The 17,706-nt window shown below is 42.6% G+C and overlaps 1 protein-coding gene across 3 annotated transcripts in view; it reads right to left on the bottom strand.

Annotated features, from left to right (window-relative positions):
• The window catches only part of bmpr1aa (bone morphogenetic protein receptor, type IAa), a 281,777-nt gene that overhangs the window by 9,768 nt on the left and 254,303 nt on the right, over nucleotides 1–17,706 (bottom strand). For all 3 annotated transcript variants that reach the window (XM_060854179.1, XM_060854180.1, XM_060854181.1), the window contains 2 exons: nucleotides 8,528–8,666; nucleotides 4,016–4,208 (listed from right to left, as the gene is read on the bottom strand). In XM_060854179.1, the coding sequence (XP_060710162.1) occupies nucleotides 4,016–4,208; nucleotides 8,528–8,666 (332 nt within the window). The remainder of the gene's footprint in view (nucleotides 1–4,015; nucleotides 4,209–8,527; nucleotides 8,667–17,706) is intronic.

Here is a 17,706-nt window from a genome sequence, read left to right as displayed (position 1 = left end):
TTCTACTTTTTGTCATTTACATAAATGATTTGGATACGAGTGTAAGAGGTACAGTTAGTAAATTTGCAGATGACACCAAAATTGGAGGTGCAGTGGACAGCAAAGAGGGTTACCTCAGATTACAACAGGATCTGGACCAGATGGGCCAATGGGCTGAGAAGTGGCAGATGGAGTTTAATTCAGATCAATGTGAGGTGATGCATTTTGGGAAAGCAAGTCTTAGCAGGACTTATACACTTAATGGTAAGGTCCTTGGGAGTGTTGCTGAACAAAGAAACCTTGGAGTGCAGGTTCATAGCTCTTTGGAAGTGGAGTCGCAGGTAGATAGGATAGTGAAGGCAGTGTTTGGTATGCTTTCCTTTATTGGTCAGAGTACTGAGTACAGGAGTTGGGAGGTCATGTTGCGGCTGTAAAGGACATTGGTCAGGCCACTGTTGGAATATTGCGTGCAATTCTGGTCTCCATCCTGTCGGAAAGCTGTTGTGCAACTTGAAAGGGTTCAGAAAAGATTTACAAGGATGTTGCCAGGGTTGGAGGATCTGAGCGACAGGGAGAGGTTGAACAGGCTGGGGTTGTTTTCCCTGGACCGCCAGAGGTTGAGGGGTGACCTTATAGAGGTTTACAAAATTATGAGGGGCATGGATAGGATAAATAGACAAAGTCTTTTCCCTAGGATCTAGGAGCTCAGAACGAGAGGGCATAGGTTTAGGGTGAGAGGGGAAAAATATAAAGGAGACCCAAGGGGCAACGTTTTCACGCAAAGGGTGGTATGTGTATGGAATGAGCTGCCAGAAGATGTGGAGGAGGCTGGTACAATTGCAACATTTAAGAGGCATTTGGATGGTATATGAATAGGAAGGGTATGGAGGGATATGGGCTGGGTGCTGGCAGGTGGGACTATTTTGGGTTGGGATATCTGGTCGGCATGGACGGGTTGGATCGAAGGGTGTTTCCATGCTGTACATCTCTATGACTATTACAGACATTTTAAACACATTAATGCTGCCTTGATTCCTTCAGTGTGCTTAGCAGCAGTATGAGATGAGGAGTCGAGAGTTTGGTGCTGGAAAAGCACAGCAGGTCAGGTAGAATCCGAGGAGATGAGTATTGATGTTTCGAGCATAAGTCATTCATCAGAAATAATGCTTATGAGTTTGGGCTAAGAGATAAATGGGGGTGGGGTTGGGAGGAGTGGGGAGGTAGCTGGGAAAATGACAGGTGCAGCAGTGTAGAGATCAGTGTGCCACACTACTATTGCACCCCCTTGTCTGCGGGTTTGATGGTGAGGTTGGGGTTGGAGAGGAAAGAGTGGAAGGCGAGAGTTTGGAGTGTGTGAGGCAGTCAATGTCACAGCAGTTTGAAATGAAGAGGTCAAGGGCAGGTAACAGGCCAGCAGGGGGTGTCCAGGTGGATGGGGTGTGTTGGAGGCAGAAGGGGTCCTCGATGGGTGGGTGGGTGCCTTGGTTAAAAAAAGTAGGCACAGAGGCGGAGGTGGTGGATGAAATGTTCGCGGTCACAGCGTGTGTCAAACTCATTAATCTGAGTGTGCAGAGGGATAAAGGTGAGGCTTTTACTGAGGACTAAATGTGTGTCCTCAGTGAGGGAGAGGTCTGGGGGAATGGTGAAGACACATCAGGGATGGGAGCTAGGATCTGGAGAGCTGGGCTGGAGTTCGAGGTGGGGCGGAGACAGTTGCTTAAGTGGGCATAGAGTCATAGAAACGTATAGCATGAAAACAGACCCTTCAGTCCAACCAGTCCATACCGACCAGATATCCCAACCGAATCTAGTCCCACCTGCCAGCACCCGCCCATATCCCTCCAAATCCTTCCTATTCATATACCCATCCAAAAGCCTCTTAAATGCTGCAATTGTACCAGCCTCCACCACATCCTCTGGCAGCTCATTCCATACACGTACCACCCTCTGCATGAAAAACCTGCCCCTTAGGTCTCTTTTATATCTTTCCCCTCTCACCCTAAACCTATGCCCTCTACTTCTGGACTTTGCGATTCCAGGGAAAAGACTTTGTCTATTTATCCTATCCATGCCCCTCATAATTTTGAAAACCTCTATAAGGTCACCCCTCAGCCTCCGACACTCCAGGGAAAACAGCCCCAGCCTGTTCAACCTCTCCCTATAGCTCAAATCCTCCAACCCTGGCAACATCCCTGTAAATCTTTGCTGAACCCTTTCAAGTTTCACAATAACTTTGCGATAGGAAGACCAGAATTGCATGCAATATTCCAACAGTGGTCTAACCAAGGTCCTTTATAGACGCAACATGACCTCCCAACTCCTGTACTCAATACTCTGACCAATAAAGGAAAGCATACCAAATGCCGCCTGCACTATCCTATCTACCTGTGACTCCACTTTCAAGGAGCTATGAACCTGCACTCCAAGGTTTCTTTGTTCAGCAACACTCCCTAGGACCTTACCATTAAGTGTATAAGTCCTGCTAGGATTTGCTTTCCCAAAATGCAGCACCTCGCATTTATCTGAATTAAACTCCATCTGCCACTTCTCAGCCCATTTGGTCCAGATCCTGTTGTAACCCGCTTCGCTGTCCTCCTGCACCTCCAATTTTGGTGTCATCTGCACATTTACTAACTGTACCTCGCATCCAAATCATTTATGTAAATGACAAAAAGTAGAGGACTCAGCAGCGATCCTTGTGGCACTCCACTGGTCACAGGCCTCCAGTCTGAAAAACAACTCTCCACCACCACCCACTGTCTTCTACCTTTGAGCACTGATGTCACCAATGGAAGTGATACTCACAAGGTGGGTGGAAGTAGTGTTTATGGCTGTGTTAACAGAGGCGGAAGTGATATTACGGGTGGCGAGCAGTATGAGATAACCCAATCTTCTTCCACAAATGAAATGATGTGCTGAAGCTGACAGATCACAGATCATTAATTTCCTGCATACAATATCAAACCACTTTGGGCCATCAATCTCATGGAATCCCTAGCCCATGCTACTGCCACACATTCACCTCCACTCACCCCACCTTCGGCACCTGTGCCACCTTCCCTCCCTCACAACTCAAAGGCTACTGTATCAACTTGCCCACCAACACTTACTCACTCGTCTTCCTAGCTTGCAGCAGCGCCATTATCTGTGACATCTTTTCTCTTTGCCCTCCATAGCCTATGCTGCTATCTCCCCCTCTCTCTAAGATCACGCTCCTGTATTCCTCCAATCTCTGTTCTTTGCCTTCCTTTCTTCTCCCCAGTTTCTCTCTCAGCAATCAGTATTTCCAGACAATTAACATTGGTTCAGATGCTTTAACCTCATGACTAATAACAATGGCAGGAGTTTTGAATGAGGAGACTAGGATGGCTCAGAGAATAGTATGTTTACAAAGTATGAAAGCCAGAGAATCAGGGCTGCTTCTTCCCAGGCTTGGGCAGCAATGCCCATTGTGATTGACTCCTGCTTGAAGAGAGAGCGAGAGAGAGAGAGCGCGAGAGAGAGAGATTGGCAGCCTAATCACAGGAGGTACAAAGGGAGATCAGCATCACAATTTGTTCTGTGGAAGGGAGAATGATCACAATTGATGGAAGCTCTCATTACTGCCCTAAATGCCTTTTGTAATAATTATTCAAATTATGGATCCCTGGCTGTTCTGGTAAAGGGATAGAGCAAACTCTCGATTAAAGCTGTTTAATTCTTGAGCATTGCAGGCCATCTTGCTGTGATCACTAAAAAGTCTGATCTTTCTCACCTGTATCAGGAAAGGGAAAGGAACAAAAACAAGTATACAAATGATGCGAGTGTGTAACAGGAAACAAAGTGGAAGGAAGGGTGGATTCAGAAAACAAATCAAGTAATTCACATTTATTGCAGTGTGGGAACCTCTATCTGAGCAACAAATTTCTAAGCCAATTCTTGAGAAAGCATAACAACTGGTGAGAAATACTGGGTACAAATCAAATTTCCTTTCTACCTTTGCAAAAACGTTAACCTGCATCTGAAGTAGACCAATTAGATGATTGGCATAGCTCACCTAGTATACTTTCATGTCTCATAAGCACTGTTTGGTAGATCTCCGTTTCACGGAACCAGCTGGCCTCTTCTGCTGAAGGGAACACCTTAACTGCCACCTTCTCACCACGCCACCTTCCCATCCATACCTCACCATAGCGTCCTTTACCCACTAGTCGAACCATCTGAATCTGTTTTGCAATGGTACGTTGCACCTATGGGGGATGGAACGTGAAAAGAAGTTGTTTCTATTGAGAATACACTTGCACAAGAAAAAGAACAAAAATTACTGTTTTGAATAATGATTTCCATCCTTTCAACAATAGAAGGACTACACCAGATCCTGGCGAGCAGAAGTAGCACTGGACTTACAGATTTACATAAATAGATGTGTCAAACCTGAAGAATCAATTGCATATCATACAAAATACATGTATTTACATATACATTTAAAAAACCCAAATATAAATAACAAGGTTAGCTGGCTCATTCAGGTGCAACAGAGGAAAAATGGGGAAAGCACAGTGCAGTACACATAGGGATTCAGTAATTAGAGGGACAGAATCAAATCAGATACCTTTGTCAGCAAGATCGAGAATCTCACATCGCATTTTGCCTTTGTGGTGCAAGGGTAAAGGGCGAGAGATAGCTTAAGGTGTATTGAAAGGATACTGCAGAGGAAATGGGAAGATTCTGTTGTTGTGAATCACAATGGGAGCAATTAAACATGAGAAGTGATCTAGTTTGGAGAGTACCACAAACTTAAAGCAAAATTAAAGTAGAGGATTTTAAGATTAATAACGTATTAATTAATATTCGAGCCATGTACAAACTAGTACAGGGATAAACAGATTAGAGGGATCAAAATATGGCTGGAGTGGCGAGGGAAAGGGGGTTGCACTTTAAGGAACTGTACCATTGACAGAGACTTCATGTGAACTGGGCTGGAACTACAGTCCTTGCAGAAAGAATGAACAGAATTGTGCAAAGATTTCTCACGATTAACAGGTGTGGAGAAGGGAAGGAGGGACAAAAGCTGGAGGTGTCTGGCAGAAAAGGAGAAAAAGCAATAGTTTGAAAGTGAAAGCGAAGGAATAAACATTTTGCTTTAGGCGCTATAAAGGGAAACCTGAAATATGTAAAATAACTAAATCAAGAGAGAAAATGAAGAAAGGAATCAGAGCAAAAGAACAGGTTGGAATGCATCTCCTAAGTATTCTTTATAGAAATATGAAATTTAAGGAACAAGTTGAATGAAATGTAGGCATAATTTTAACAAGATGATTATAGATAGCAGTCAGCACTGAGACATGACTGAAAGCTGGTCTGGAAATTCAATATATTAGGCAAAAGAAAAAAAAGAGGACAGACAAGGAAAATGGTAGTGAAGAAGTAGACTTACTGACTACGACTGCTGTTTGTTATTTTTATTAATTATCTAGATGAGGGCGTAGAAAGATGGGTTAGTAAATTTGCAGATGACACTTAGGTCGGTAGAGTTGTAGATACTGCTGAAGGATGTTGCAGGTTACCGAGAGAAATAGATAAGCTGCAGAGCTGGACTGAGAGGTGTCAAATGGAATTTAATGTGAAGAACTGAGAGGTGATTTACTTTGGAAGGTGCAACAGGAGAAAAAGAGTACCTAGCCAATGGTACAATTCTTGATTGTGTACATGAGCAGAGAGATCTCAGTGTCCATGTACACAGATCCCTGTAAGTTGCCACCCAGGTTGATAGGGTTATTAAGAAGGCATGTGTTGTGTTAGCTTTTATTGGTAGAGGGATTGAGTTTTGGAGCCATGAGGTCATGCTGCAGCTATACAAAACTCTTGGAGTATTGCATAAATTTCTGGTCACTGCATTATAGGAAGGATGTGGAAGCTTTGGGAAGGGTTCAGAGGAGATTTACTGGGATGTTATCTGCTATGGAGGTAAGGTCTTATGAGGGAAGGCTTATGGACTTAAGGCTGTTTTCATTAGGGAGAAGGTTGAGAGGTGACTTCATTGAGACATATAAGATAATCAGAGGGTTAGCTGGGGTGGACAGTGAGAGCCCTTTTCTTTGAATGGTGAAGGCAAGCATGAGGGGACATAACTTTAAATTGAAGGGTGATAGATATAGGATAGATGTCAGAGGTAATTTCTTTACTCAGAGTAGTATGGGTGTGGATCGCACTGTCTGCAACAGTAGTAGACCTGCCAACATTAAGGGCATTTAAATGGTCATTGGATAAACACAAATGAAAATTGAATAATATAGGATAGATAGGCTTCAGATTGGTTCCAGAGGTTGGCACAACATCATGGCCTGCACTGCGCTGCAATGTTCTATGTTCTATATGGACAGATCGTTTAATTCTTATTCAACTTTAAAGTGAAAGAATCCTGGTTAAGCTCTGATAATGCATCTTGAAAACTTCACAAATTGACCATATCAAAGCTTGTTTGCTTCAAAAGTAGAAAGCCTGATCTCTCCTTTGGTCTTGAATTTCTGCTACTTAGAATATGCTTTATTTCTCACACAATTGTTTTTTTCAAATTTTAGTCTAACTAATAACCACCAGATAACACCAAAGCTGCAGCACATGCTAACCTGCCTCAAGAGTGACACAAAAATGTCCAAACATTTAAACAGCAGTCAAGTGTATATTAGTTTGAATAATTTTTGGTGGAAGTTATACTCATTACACATAACAGTAACAGTTGCTTTTCACAATATTGTATAATTATTGGCACCAAAGCACTGTAGAAAATGTTTCAGTGGAGCTGATCTTTTAAGAGAATTCCAATATGGTTTAAGAGCAGACCCAGTACCTTAGCAGCATGCCAATTTTGTTTAATAGTGCATCATAGTGCTCTAACAGTGCACAGATTTACTCTAATAGTGGGCTACCGTGGTCTGATTAAGGGTTGGAAGCACAAGATTTCTCATCTTCAGATTGCTGCTTTAATAACATTCCAGTGACAAAAAAATGGTTTGGTGAAGTTAAAATGATTTTAAAGATCGAATTTGTTTTTAATCAAAATTTTCACATATTGTACTGTTAGGCAATGAATGCTAATATGAATAATACCCAACTTCTCAATGAATTCTAAGCCCACATTTTCCTTTGTTGGTTTTTCACTTGGTTTTTTAGAAATTGGTCTATTAATTTTACTTAATGCCATTTCATATTAACAGATGCAAACTTGAAGACTATCCAGATAATTGTCACATTGGCTTATGAAATATGGTATCTAAATGTGAATTTTTTCTTACTACTGAGGCAGTTACAAAACTGATCCAAAACTGAATGGGTTATGGGAAGAAAATCAGAAGCAATTTGTACTTTTCCCAGCTTGGGAAAAAAAATCATCAAAGTAGATTAGGAAAATTAAGTTTAGTTGCAAAAACAAAGCAAAGTAAGGACCATCGGTTCAAATTAGAAAAGGGTTGATTTAGATTCGATATTGGAATCTTTTCTTCCCATACAATGTGATGAATGAATGGAATGTACTTTCAGATATAGTAGGGAGACAAAATCTTTTTAATCATTTAAGAACTAATTTCTGGTTTGATGAAATAAAGATAGTCTTCCTCATCCATAATTATGTCATAAAAATGACTAACATGCAACCATCATAGACCTATAGCAATCTGTTGAGATTTTCATGGTCAGTGAGAAACTTGGCTTGCTTTCTGCAGTTGAAGGTGTCAATGTTAATAAATTATTGACACCTACTTACAGCTTGACAATTGAATGGAAGTATTAAATCTCTCAAATTTTGGAATTTGTTTTCTGTTCTTTCAGATACTTGTGAAAACAAGGGATGTGCAGGCTAGGTGGACTAGCTATGCGAAATGCTGGAATAGGAGAAGGGGTTGAGTCTGATGGGATGCTTTTCAGAGGGTCGTGATGGATTTGTTGGGCCGAATAGCCTATTTCCACGGGCATGAATTCTATGATTTGACAGTTGGATTCTCTCTTCGTGGAAAAAAAGACCTTCAGATAAGGGATGACTGTCTGCCGTGCCCTGGGTAGTAGGTCGATTTCTGTTTTTAGCTGAGGTTAGGAACACAGCAGGGAGGGACAATTAGCTAAAAATTGAAAGCAAGAACTTTTCCAACTAGAGAACAAGGAGGTTAAAAAGAGTGAGGCAACTCTAATGTAAATTCTAATTACAGAATGAGGAACTTTAGTTGTGTGGATAGATTGAAAAATTGGGGGCAGATAAGAATTGAGTGATTGTGTAAAGAGAAAAACATTGCAGGGACTATACAGAATAGGCGGGACAAGTGGACTTAGTAAGTTTTTCTTGGAGGGAATTGCTTCAAGCACTGTAACCATTTTATGTTTCTATGGAACTATAAAATTGATGGAGATCCAGAATGAAAACCTTGCTTCTGGAAGTGGTAGAATATATAGATAGAAAAGCTGAATGGTCAGCTCAGCTTTTCCTGGGTGTCTCTATTTTGAGTAAGCTTCTTATTGAAAGAAGCAACCCAGTTTGTGATTGAGCAAGAATGTGTAATTCTGTAATTGGTGTTCTTACCAAAAGAGGGAGCCCAGATCCACTACCTGAGCTCTGGGACTGGTCAATCAAGTCTTTCAGAGACTCCCCTGGTGGAATGAAAGCTACATCCTGCTCAAGGTCCCGGTTGTAGCGACGTCTGTCTGCCTGCCCTTTGTACCTAAATAAAAAATTGGTACTCATCATCCTTTGCTATCAATAACTGCTTACAAATAAACATCATTTTCAACAGCAAAGGAAACAGCAAACAAAAAAAACTGAAAGAACTATGGATGTTGGAAATCAAAAACAAAAACAGCAATTGTTGGAAAACTCAGCAGGTCTGGCTGCATCTGTGGAGAGATATCAGAATTAATATCAGAGTCCAGTGACCCTTGTTAGAACTGATGACAGTGAGGAAAAAATTGATATTCCTTCCCTCCCACAACAGAGAGGGTCCTCCTTGTCCTTACCTACCATTCCACCAGCATCTACAGCCATTGGATCATTAGTCACCACTTCCACCAAGTCTAGTGGTATTTCACTAGACTAATATTCTTCTCCCTTGTCAGCCTTCTGCAGGGACTGTTCCTTCCAGGATACTCTGGTCCACACCCCAGCAAACACAGGTGGTGTAACACCTGTCCGTTACTTCCTCCTTCCTCACCATCCAAGGCCCCAAATACACATTCCAGATGAAGCAGCGCTTTACCTGCGCTTCACTTAGTCTAGTCTACTGTAGGTGCTGTTCACAAGGTGGTCTTTTCTACACAGGGGAAATGAAGGTGATTGCTTTGTAGAATCCCCACATCTGTCCACAAAAAAAAATACCTGAACTTCCAGTTGCTTGAAACTTCAACATGCCACCCTGTTCCCTGGCCAACATAAAGACATAGAGTCATAGAGGTGTGTAGCACGGAAACAGACACTTCAGTCCAACTTGTCCATGCCGACCAGTTATCTCAGCCCAAATCCCTCTAAACCTATTCATACACCCATCCAGATGCCTTTTAAATAATATAAAATTTCCAGCTTCCACCACTTCCACTGGCAGCTTATTCCATATATGCACCACCTTCTCTGCGAAAAACTTGCCCCTTAGGACAGAGATGAGGAGAAACGTCTTCACCCAGAGTGGTGGCTGTGTGGAATGCTCTGCCCCAGAGGGCAGTGGAGGCCCAGTCTCTGGATTCATTTAAGAAAGAGTTGGATAGAGATCTCAAAGATTGTGGAATCAAGGGTTATGGAGATAAGGCAGGAACAGGATACTGATTAAGGATGATCAGCCATGATCATATTGAATGGTGGTGCAGGCTCGAAGGGCAGAATGGCCTACTCCTGCACCTATCGTCTATTGTCTTTGTTCACTTTGGTATCATTCACCTCTCACCCTAAACCTATGCCCTCTAGTTCTCGACTCGCCCACCCCAGGGAAATGACTTTGTCTATTTACCCTATCCATGCCCCTCATGATTTTATAAACCTTTATGAGGTCACCAGTCAGCCTTCGACACTCCAGGGAAATCAGGCCCAGCCTATTGAGCCCCTCCCTACAGTTTAAATCCTCCAACCCTGGCAACATCCTCGTAAATCTTTTCTGAACCATTTCAAGTTTCACAACATCCTTCCGATAGGAAGGAGACCAGATTGCAAGCAATATTCCAAAAGTGGTCTAACGAACATCCTGCACAGCCACAACATGACCTCCCAACAATGCTTTGACCAATAAAGGAAAGCATACCAAATACCTTCTTCAATATCCTATCTACCTGTGACTCCACTTCCAAGGAGCTATGAACCTGCACTCCAAGGTCTCTTTGTTCAGCAACATTCCAGAGGACCTTACTGTTAAGTGTATAAGTCCTGCTAAGATTTGCTTTCCCAAAACGTAGCACCTGGCATTTATCTAAATTAAACTCCATCTGCCACTTCTCAGCCCATTGGCCCATCTGATCAAGAACCTGTTGTAATTTGAGGTAACCTTCTTTGCTGTCTACTATACCTCCAATTTTGGTGTCATCTGCAAACTTAATAACTATACCTCCTATGTTCATAGCCAAATCATTTATATAAATGATGAGAGGTAGTGTACCCAACACCGGTCCTTGTGGCCCTCCACTGGTCACAGGCTTCCAGTATGAAAAACAACTCTCCACCATCACCCTCTGTCTTCTATCTTTGAGCCAGTTCTGTAACCAAATAGCTAGTTGTAGAATCATTGAGATGTACAGCATGGAAACAGACCCTTCGGTCCAACTCATCCATGCAACCAGATATCTTAAACCAATCTGGTCCCACCTGCCAGCACCCGGCCCATATCCCTCCAAGCCCTTTCTAATCATATATCCATCCAAATGCCTCTTAAATGTTGCAATTGTACCAGCCTCTACCATTCCTCTGGCAGCTCATTCCTTGCATGTACCACCCTCTGTGTGAAAACGTTGCCCCTTAGGTCTCTTTTATATCTTTACCCTCTCACCCTAAACCAATGCCCTCTACTTCTGGACTCCCCAATCCCAGGGAAAAGACTTTGTCTATTTACCCTATCCATTCCCCTCATAATTTTGTAAACCTCTGTAAGGTCACCCCTCAGCCTCTGACGCTCCAAAGAAAACAGCCCCAGCCTATAGTTCCCAATAGCTCAAATCCTCCAACCCTGGCAACATCCTTGTAAACCTTTTCTGAACCCTTTCGAGTTTCACAACATCTTTCCGATAGGAAGGAGACCAGAATTGGGCGCAATATTCCAACAGGGGCCTAACCAATGTCCTGTACATCTGCAACATGACCTCCCAACCCCTGAACTCAATACTCTAAACAATAAAGGAAAGCATACCAAATGGCTTTTTCACTACCCTACCTACCTCTGATTCCACTTTCAAGGAGCTATGAACCTGCACTCCAAGGTCTCTTTGTTCAGCAATACTCCCGAGGACCTTACCATTAAGTGTATATATCCTGCTAAGATTTGCTTTCCCACAATGCAGCACCTTGCATTTATCGGAATTAAACTCCATTTGCCACTTCTCTGCACATTGACCCATCTGGTCACGATCCTGTTGTAATCTGAGGTAACCCTCTTAACTGTCCACTACACCTCCAATTTTGGTGTCATCTGCAAACTTACTAACTGTACCTCTTATGTGCACATCCAAATCATTTACGCAAATGACAAAAGGTAGTGGACCCAGCACTCCACTGGTCACAGGCCTCCAGCCTGAAAAACAACCCTCCACCACCACCCTCTAACTTCTACCTTTGAGCCAGTTCTGTATCCAAATGGCTAGTTTGCCCTACATTCCGTGAGATCTAACCTTGCTAACCAGTCTCCCATGGGGAACCTTGCCGAACGCCTTACTGAAGTCCATAGAGATCACATCTACCGCTCTGCCCTCATCAACCCTCTGTGTTACTTCTTCAAAACACTCAATCAAGTTTGTGAGACATGATTTCCTACCCACAAAGCCATGCTGACTATCCCTAATCAGTCCTTGCCTTTCCAAATACATGTAAATCCTGGCCCTCAGGATTCCCTCCAACAACTTGCCCATTACAGACGTCAGGCTCACTGGTCTATAGCTCCCTGGCTTGCCTTACCACCCTCCTTAAACAGTGGCCCCAGTTAGCCAACCTCCAGTCTTCTGGCACCTCACCTGTGACTATCAATGATACAAATATCTCAGCAAGAGTCCGAGGACTCGCTTCCCACAGAGTTCTAGGGTACACCTGATCAGGTCCTGGGGATTTATCCACCTTTATGCGTTTCAAGACATCCAGCACTTCCTCCTCTGAAATTTGGACATTTTGCAAGGTGTCACCATCTATTTCCTGACAGTCTATATCTTCCATATCCTTTTCCACAGTAAATACTGATGCAAAACACTCATTTGGTATCTCCCCCATTTTCTGCAGCTCCACACAAAGGCCGCCTTGCTGATCTTTGAGGGGGTCCTATTTTCTCCCTAGTTACCCTTTTGTCCTTAACATATTTGTAAAAACCCTTTGGATTCTCCTTAATTCTATTTGCCAAAGCTATCTCATGTCCCCTTTCTGCCCTCCTGATTTTCCTCTTAAGTATACTCCCACTGCCTTTATACTCTTCTAAGGATTGACTCGATCTATCCTGTCTATACCTGACAGATGCTTCCTTCTTTTTCTTAACCAAACCTTCGATTTCTTTAGTCATCCAGCATTCCCTATACCTACCAGCCTTTCCTTTCACCCTAACAGGAATATACTTTTTCTGGATTCTCGTTATCTCATTTCTGAAGGATTCCCACTTTCCAGTCGTTCCTTTACCTGTGAACATCTGCCCCCAATCAGCTTTCGAAAGTTCTTGCGTAATACTGTCAAAATTGTCCTTTGTCCAATTTAGAACTTCAACTTTTAGATCTGGTTTATCCTTTTCCATCACTATTTTAAATCTAATAGAATTATGGTTGCTGGCCCCAAAGTGCTCCCCCACTGACACCTCAGTCACCTGCTCTGCCTTATTTCCCAAGAGTAGGTCAAGTTTTGCACCTTCTCTAGTATGTACATCTGCATACTGACTCAGAAAATTTTCTTGTATACACTTGACAAATTCCTCTCCATCTAAACCCTTAACACCAAGGCAGTCCCAGTCTACGTTTGGAAAGTTAAAATCCCCTACCAGAATCACCCTATTATTCTTACAGATAACGGAGATCTCCTTACAAATTTGTTTCTCAATTACCCTCTGACTATTAGAGGGTCTATAATACAATCCCAATCCTGTGTTTGTGGATTGATCTACAAAGAGCCATGTGGACTTGACAGGCTGAATGTCCCTTTTTGCACCCTGGTGATGCAAGGAGCTAAATTTTCAGACCAGGAAGGGGATTGAGATATCAGGATCATTTCTAGACCTCAACCCAGCACCACATCAGCATCAGTTAGCAACACAATTTTCTTTGAGAAAGGTCCCTGTTGACCCAGAGGGGAACCTGGTGCTACAGTGGGGCCAGCTCGTGTGGAAAGGAGGCAGGAACTAGATCTGCTGGGCAATTTTTAAAAGACCTACTGCAGCTTTTCCAATGCTTGCCCATTGTCTGAATGGAATAGAGGGAAGAGGAGTTCAGAGGGTGAGCAGCCTCACAGCCCACAACAGTGTTCAAAAGGTGCCTCTTAACTATTACACGAACCGCTCTGCCCAAATGATGGTAACTCGCTGCCCCTGCATCAGACTCTTGGTTTAGAAATGCTGTCTCATTCAAGATCAATCAGCAGTAGATACATCACAGATAAACGAGACAATGCATAACAGTCAGAAGAACGAGGTGGTTAGTTATTACCTGAAATGTATGAATTGGGTTGGAAAATTAAAATCTCCTATTATTCTTACAGATAGCTGAGATCTCCTTACAAGTTTGTTTCTAAATTTTCTTCTGACTGTTAGGTGGTCTATAATACAATCCCAATAAGGTGATCATCCCTTTCTTATTTCTCAAATAACTTCCCTGGATGTATTTCCAGGAATATCCTCCCTCAGCACAGCTGTAATGCTATCCCTTATCAAAAATGCCACTCCCCCTCCTCTCTTGCCTCCCTTTCTATCCTTCCTATAGCATTTGTATCCTGGAACATTAAGCTGCCAGTCCTGCCCATCCCTGAGCCATGTTTCTGTATTGCTATGATATCCCAGTCCCATGTTCCTAACCATGCCCTGAGTTCATCTGCCTTCCCTGTTCGGCCCCTTGCACGGAAATAAATGCAGTTTAATTTATTAATCCTACCTTGTCCCTGCCTGTCCTGACTGTTTGACTTGCTTCTGTTTTCAACTGTATCAGTTTCAGATTGACCCCAATTTAGGTGCAATCCATGCTTCTTGTACAGGTCACTTCTACCCCAAAAGATGATGCAAAATGTGAATCCTTCTCCCATATACCAGCTCCACAGCCATGCCATTCATCTGCTCGATCCTCCTATTCCTGCTCTCACTAGCTCGTAGTACCAGGAGTAATCCAGATATTACTACTCTCGAGGAACTCCTTTTTAAATTCCTGCCTAACTCTCTGTAATCTCCCTTCAGACTCTGGACCTTTTCCCTTCCTATATCGTTGGTTCCAGTGTGGACAATGACCTCTTGCTGGCCCCTCTCCCCCGTGAGAACATTCTGCACCCTCTCTGAGGCATTGTTGATCCTGGCACCAGGGAAGCAACACCATTCTATTTTTCACTGCTAGCCACAGAAACGTCTGTCTGTACCTTGGACTGGAGAATCCCCTAACACAATTGATCTCTTGGAATCCGAAGTACCCCTCGTTGCATTGGAGCCAGTCACAATGCCAGAAACTAGGTGTTCATGCTAAGTTCCCCTGAGACTCCATCACCCCCTACATTTTCCAAAACAGCATACTTGTTTGAAATGGGTATAGCCACAAAAGACTCCTGCACGAGCTGCCTACCTCTCTTACCTTTCCTGGAGTTAACCCATCTATGTGACTGTATCTGAGACTTTTCCCCCTTCCTATAACTTCCATCTATCACATACTGTTGCTGTTACAAATTCCTCATTGCTTCTAACTGTCTCTCCAACCAATCCATTCGATCTGATAAGATTCGCAACCAATAGCATTTATAGCAGATTTAATCCGCTGTAATCCTTAAACCTAAACTCCCACATCTGACAAGAAGCGCATATCACTCCACTAAAGACCATTTTTGCTTCTTCACAATCTACAGTCCCAGAAAATAACACCATCTTATTCCTCTACAAACACTGCCCCAGGTTAAAATATAAGTCATAACTAGTTGTTTAAGTTTAATCAAGAGACAAACCTCCATATAATCAAGAAAGAACCCACTCTACTCACTACTGCAGACTTTATTCTCCCTGTATTTCATGAGATCTAACCTTGTTAACCAGTCTCCCAAGGGGAACCTCATCAAACGCCTTACTGAAGTCCATATGGATCACAACTACCGCTCTGTCCTCATCAATCCTCTTTGTTACTTCTTCAAAAAACTCAATCAGTTGTTGAATCATTTCCCACACGCAAAGCCACGTTGACTAGCCCTAATCTGTCCTTGCCTTTCTAAATATGCGTAAATCCAGTCCCTCAGGACTCCCTCCAACATCTTGCCCACTACTAACCTCAGGCTCACTGGTCTATAGTTCTCTGGCTTGTCCTTGCCACCTTTCTTAAACAATGGTACCAGGTTAGCCAACATCCAGTCTTCTGGCACCTCACCTGTGACTATAGATGATACAAATATTTCAGCAAGGGACCCAGCAATCACTTCCCTAGCTTCCCACAGAGATCTAGGGTACACCTGATCAGTTCCTGGGGATTTATCCACCTTTATGCGTTTCAAAACACCCAGCATGTCCTTCTCTGTTAAATGGACATTTTTCAAGATATCACCATCTATTTCTCCACATTGTATATCTTGCATGTCCTTCTCCACAGTAAATACTGATGCAAAATACCGTTAAGTATTTCCCTCATCTCCTGCAGCTCCACATAAAGGCTGCCTTGCTAATCTGTGAGGCGCCCTACTCTCTCTCGAGTTACCCTTTTGTTCTTAATGTATTGGTAAAACCCTTAGGATTCTCCTTAACCCTATTTGCCAAAGCTATCTCATGTCCCCTTTTTACCCTCCCAATTTCCCTCTTAAGCATACTTCCACTGCCTTTGTACTCTAAGGATTCACTCAATTTGTCCTCTCTATACCTGATATATGCTTCCTCCTTTTTCTAAACCAGATCCTCAATTTCTCTAGTCATCCAGCATTCTCTACACCTACCAACCTTTCCTTTCACCCCAAAAGGAATATACTGTCTCATTTGTGTTATCTCATTTTTGAAGGCTTCCCATTTTCCAGTCCCTTTACCTGTGAATATCTGCACCCAATCAGCCTCTGAAAGTTCTTGCCTAATACCGTCAAAATTAGCCTTTGTCCAATTTAGAACTTCAACTGTTAGATTAGATCTGGTCTATTCTTTTCCATCACTACTTTGAAACTAATAGAATTATGGTCACTGGCCCCAAAGTGCTCCCCCATTGACACCTCAGTCACTTGCTCTGCCTTATTTCCCAAGAATAGGTCAAGTTGTGGATCTTCTCTACATCCACATACTGACTCAGAAAAAGTTCTTGTACACTCTTAACAAATTCCTCTCCATCTAAACTCTTAACACTATGTCAGTCCCATTGGAAAGTTAAAATCCCATACGATAACCACTGTAATATTCTTACAGAGACATGAATTCTCCTTGCAAATTTGTTTCTCAATTTCCCGCTGGCTATTAGAGGCTCTATAATACAATCCCAATAAAGTGATCATCCCTTTCTTATTTCTCAATTCCACCCAAATAACTTCCCTGGATGTATTTCCGGGAATATCTTCTCCAAGTACAGCCGTAATGCTATACATTAACAAAAATGCCACTGGCCTTCCTCTCTTGCCTCTCTTTCTATCCTTCCAATAGCCTTTATATCCTGGAACATTAAACTGCCAGTCCTGTCCGTCCCCGAGTCACATTCCTGTAATTGCTATGATATCCCAGTCCCATGTTCCTAACCATCCCTTGAGTTCATCTGCCTTCCCTATTAGGCCTCTTGCATTGCAATAAATACAGTTTAATTTATCAGTCCACCTTGTTTCTCTGTCTCAGGCTTGCTGCAGTGCTCAAGCAAAGCTTAGTCCAAGCTGGAAGAACAGGACCTCATTTTTTGTTTTGGGAAGTCTACAGCATTTTGATTTTTAAGTCGAATTCGATGATTTTAGGGCTTCAGGCCATGTCTTTCCTCCAACCCCAACACACCAAGCCTCGTCATCACATGGGTTAATACCACATACAACTCACTGTCAGCTTCTAGTAGCACTCATTTCTAGCTACTCATTCCCCAGACTGACCTTTAACCACTCCTTTGTCTAACAGTTTTTTTTCCTCTCTATTTGGATGCTATCTCCACTTATCATTGACCCTCCCTTCACCCCAGCTTCTTTATAAATCTCAACCTTTTTCAGTTACCATCAGTTCTGAGGAAGGATCACTGCACCCAAACCGTTAATTAGATTTCTCCACAGAACTGCTCAGTTTTTCCAGCAATTTCTGTTTTAGTTGTCGATGAAAAATATAATGCTTTTGAAGATCAACAACGATCTTGTATTCCACATGTTGGCTTAAAATGAGGCAGCAGTTTTCAACTGGGGTGGTTGGATATAAGAGGAAAGATGAATCCTCAATCTAATGT

This window comes from Hemiscyllium ocellatum, chromosome 43, assembly GCF_020745735.1.
Source record: "Hemiscyllium ocellatum isolate sHemOce1 chromosome 43, sHemOce1.pat.X.cur, whole genome shotgun sequence".
In the NCBI taxonomy this organism is placed as follows: Eukaryota; Metazoa; Chordata; class Chondrichthyes; order Orectolobiformes; family Hemiscylliidae; genus Hemiscyllium; species Hemiscyllium ocellatum.
This window is presented reverse-complemented; position numbering and strand designations above follow the sequence as displayed.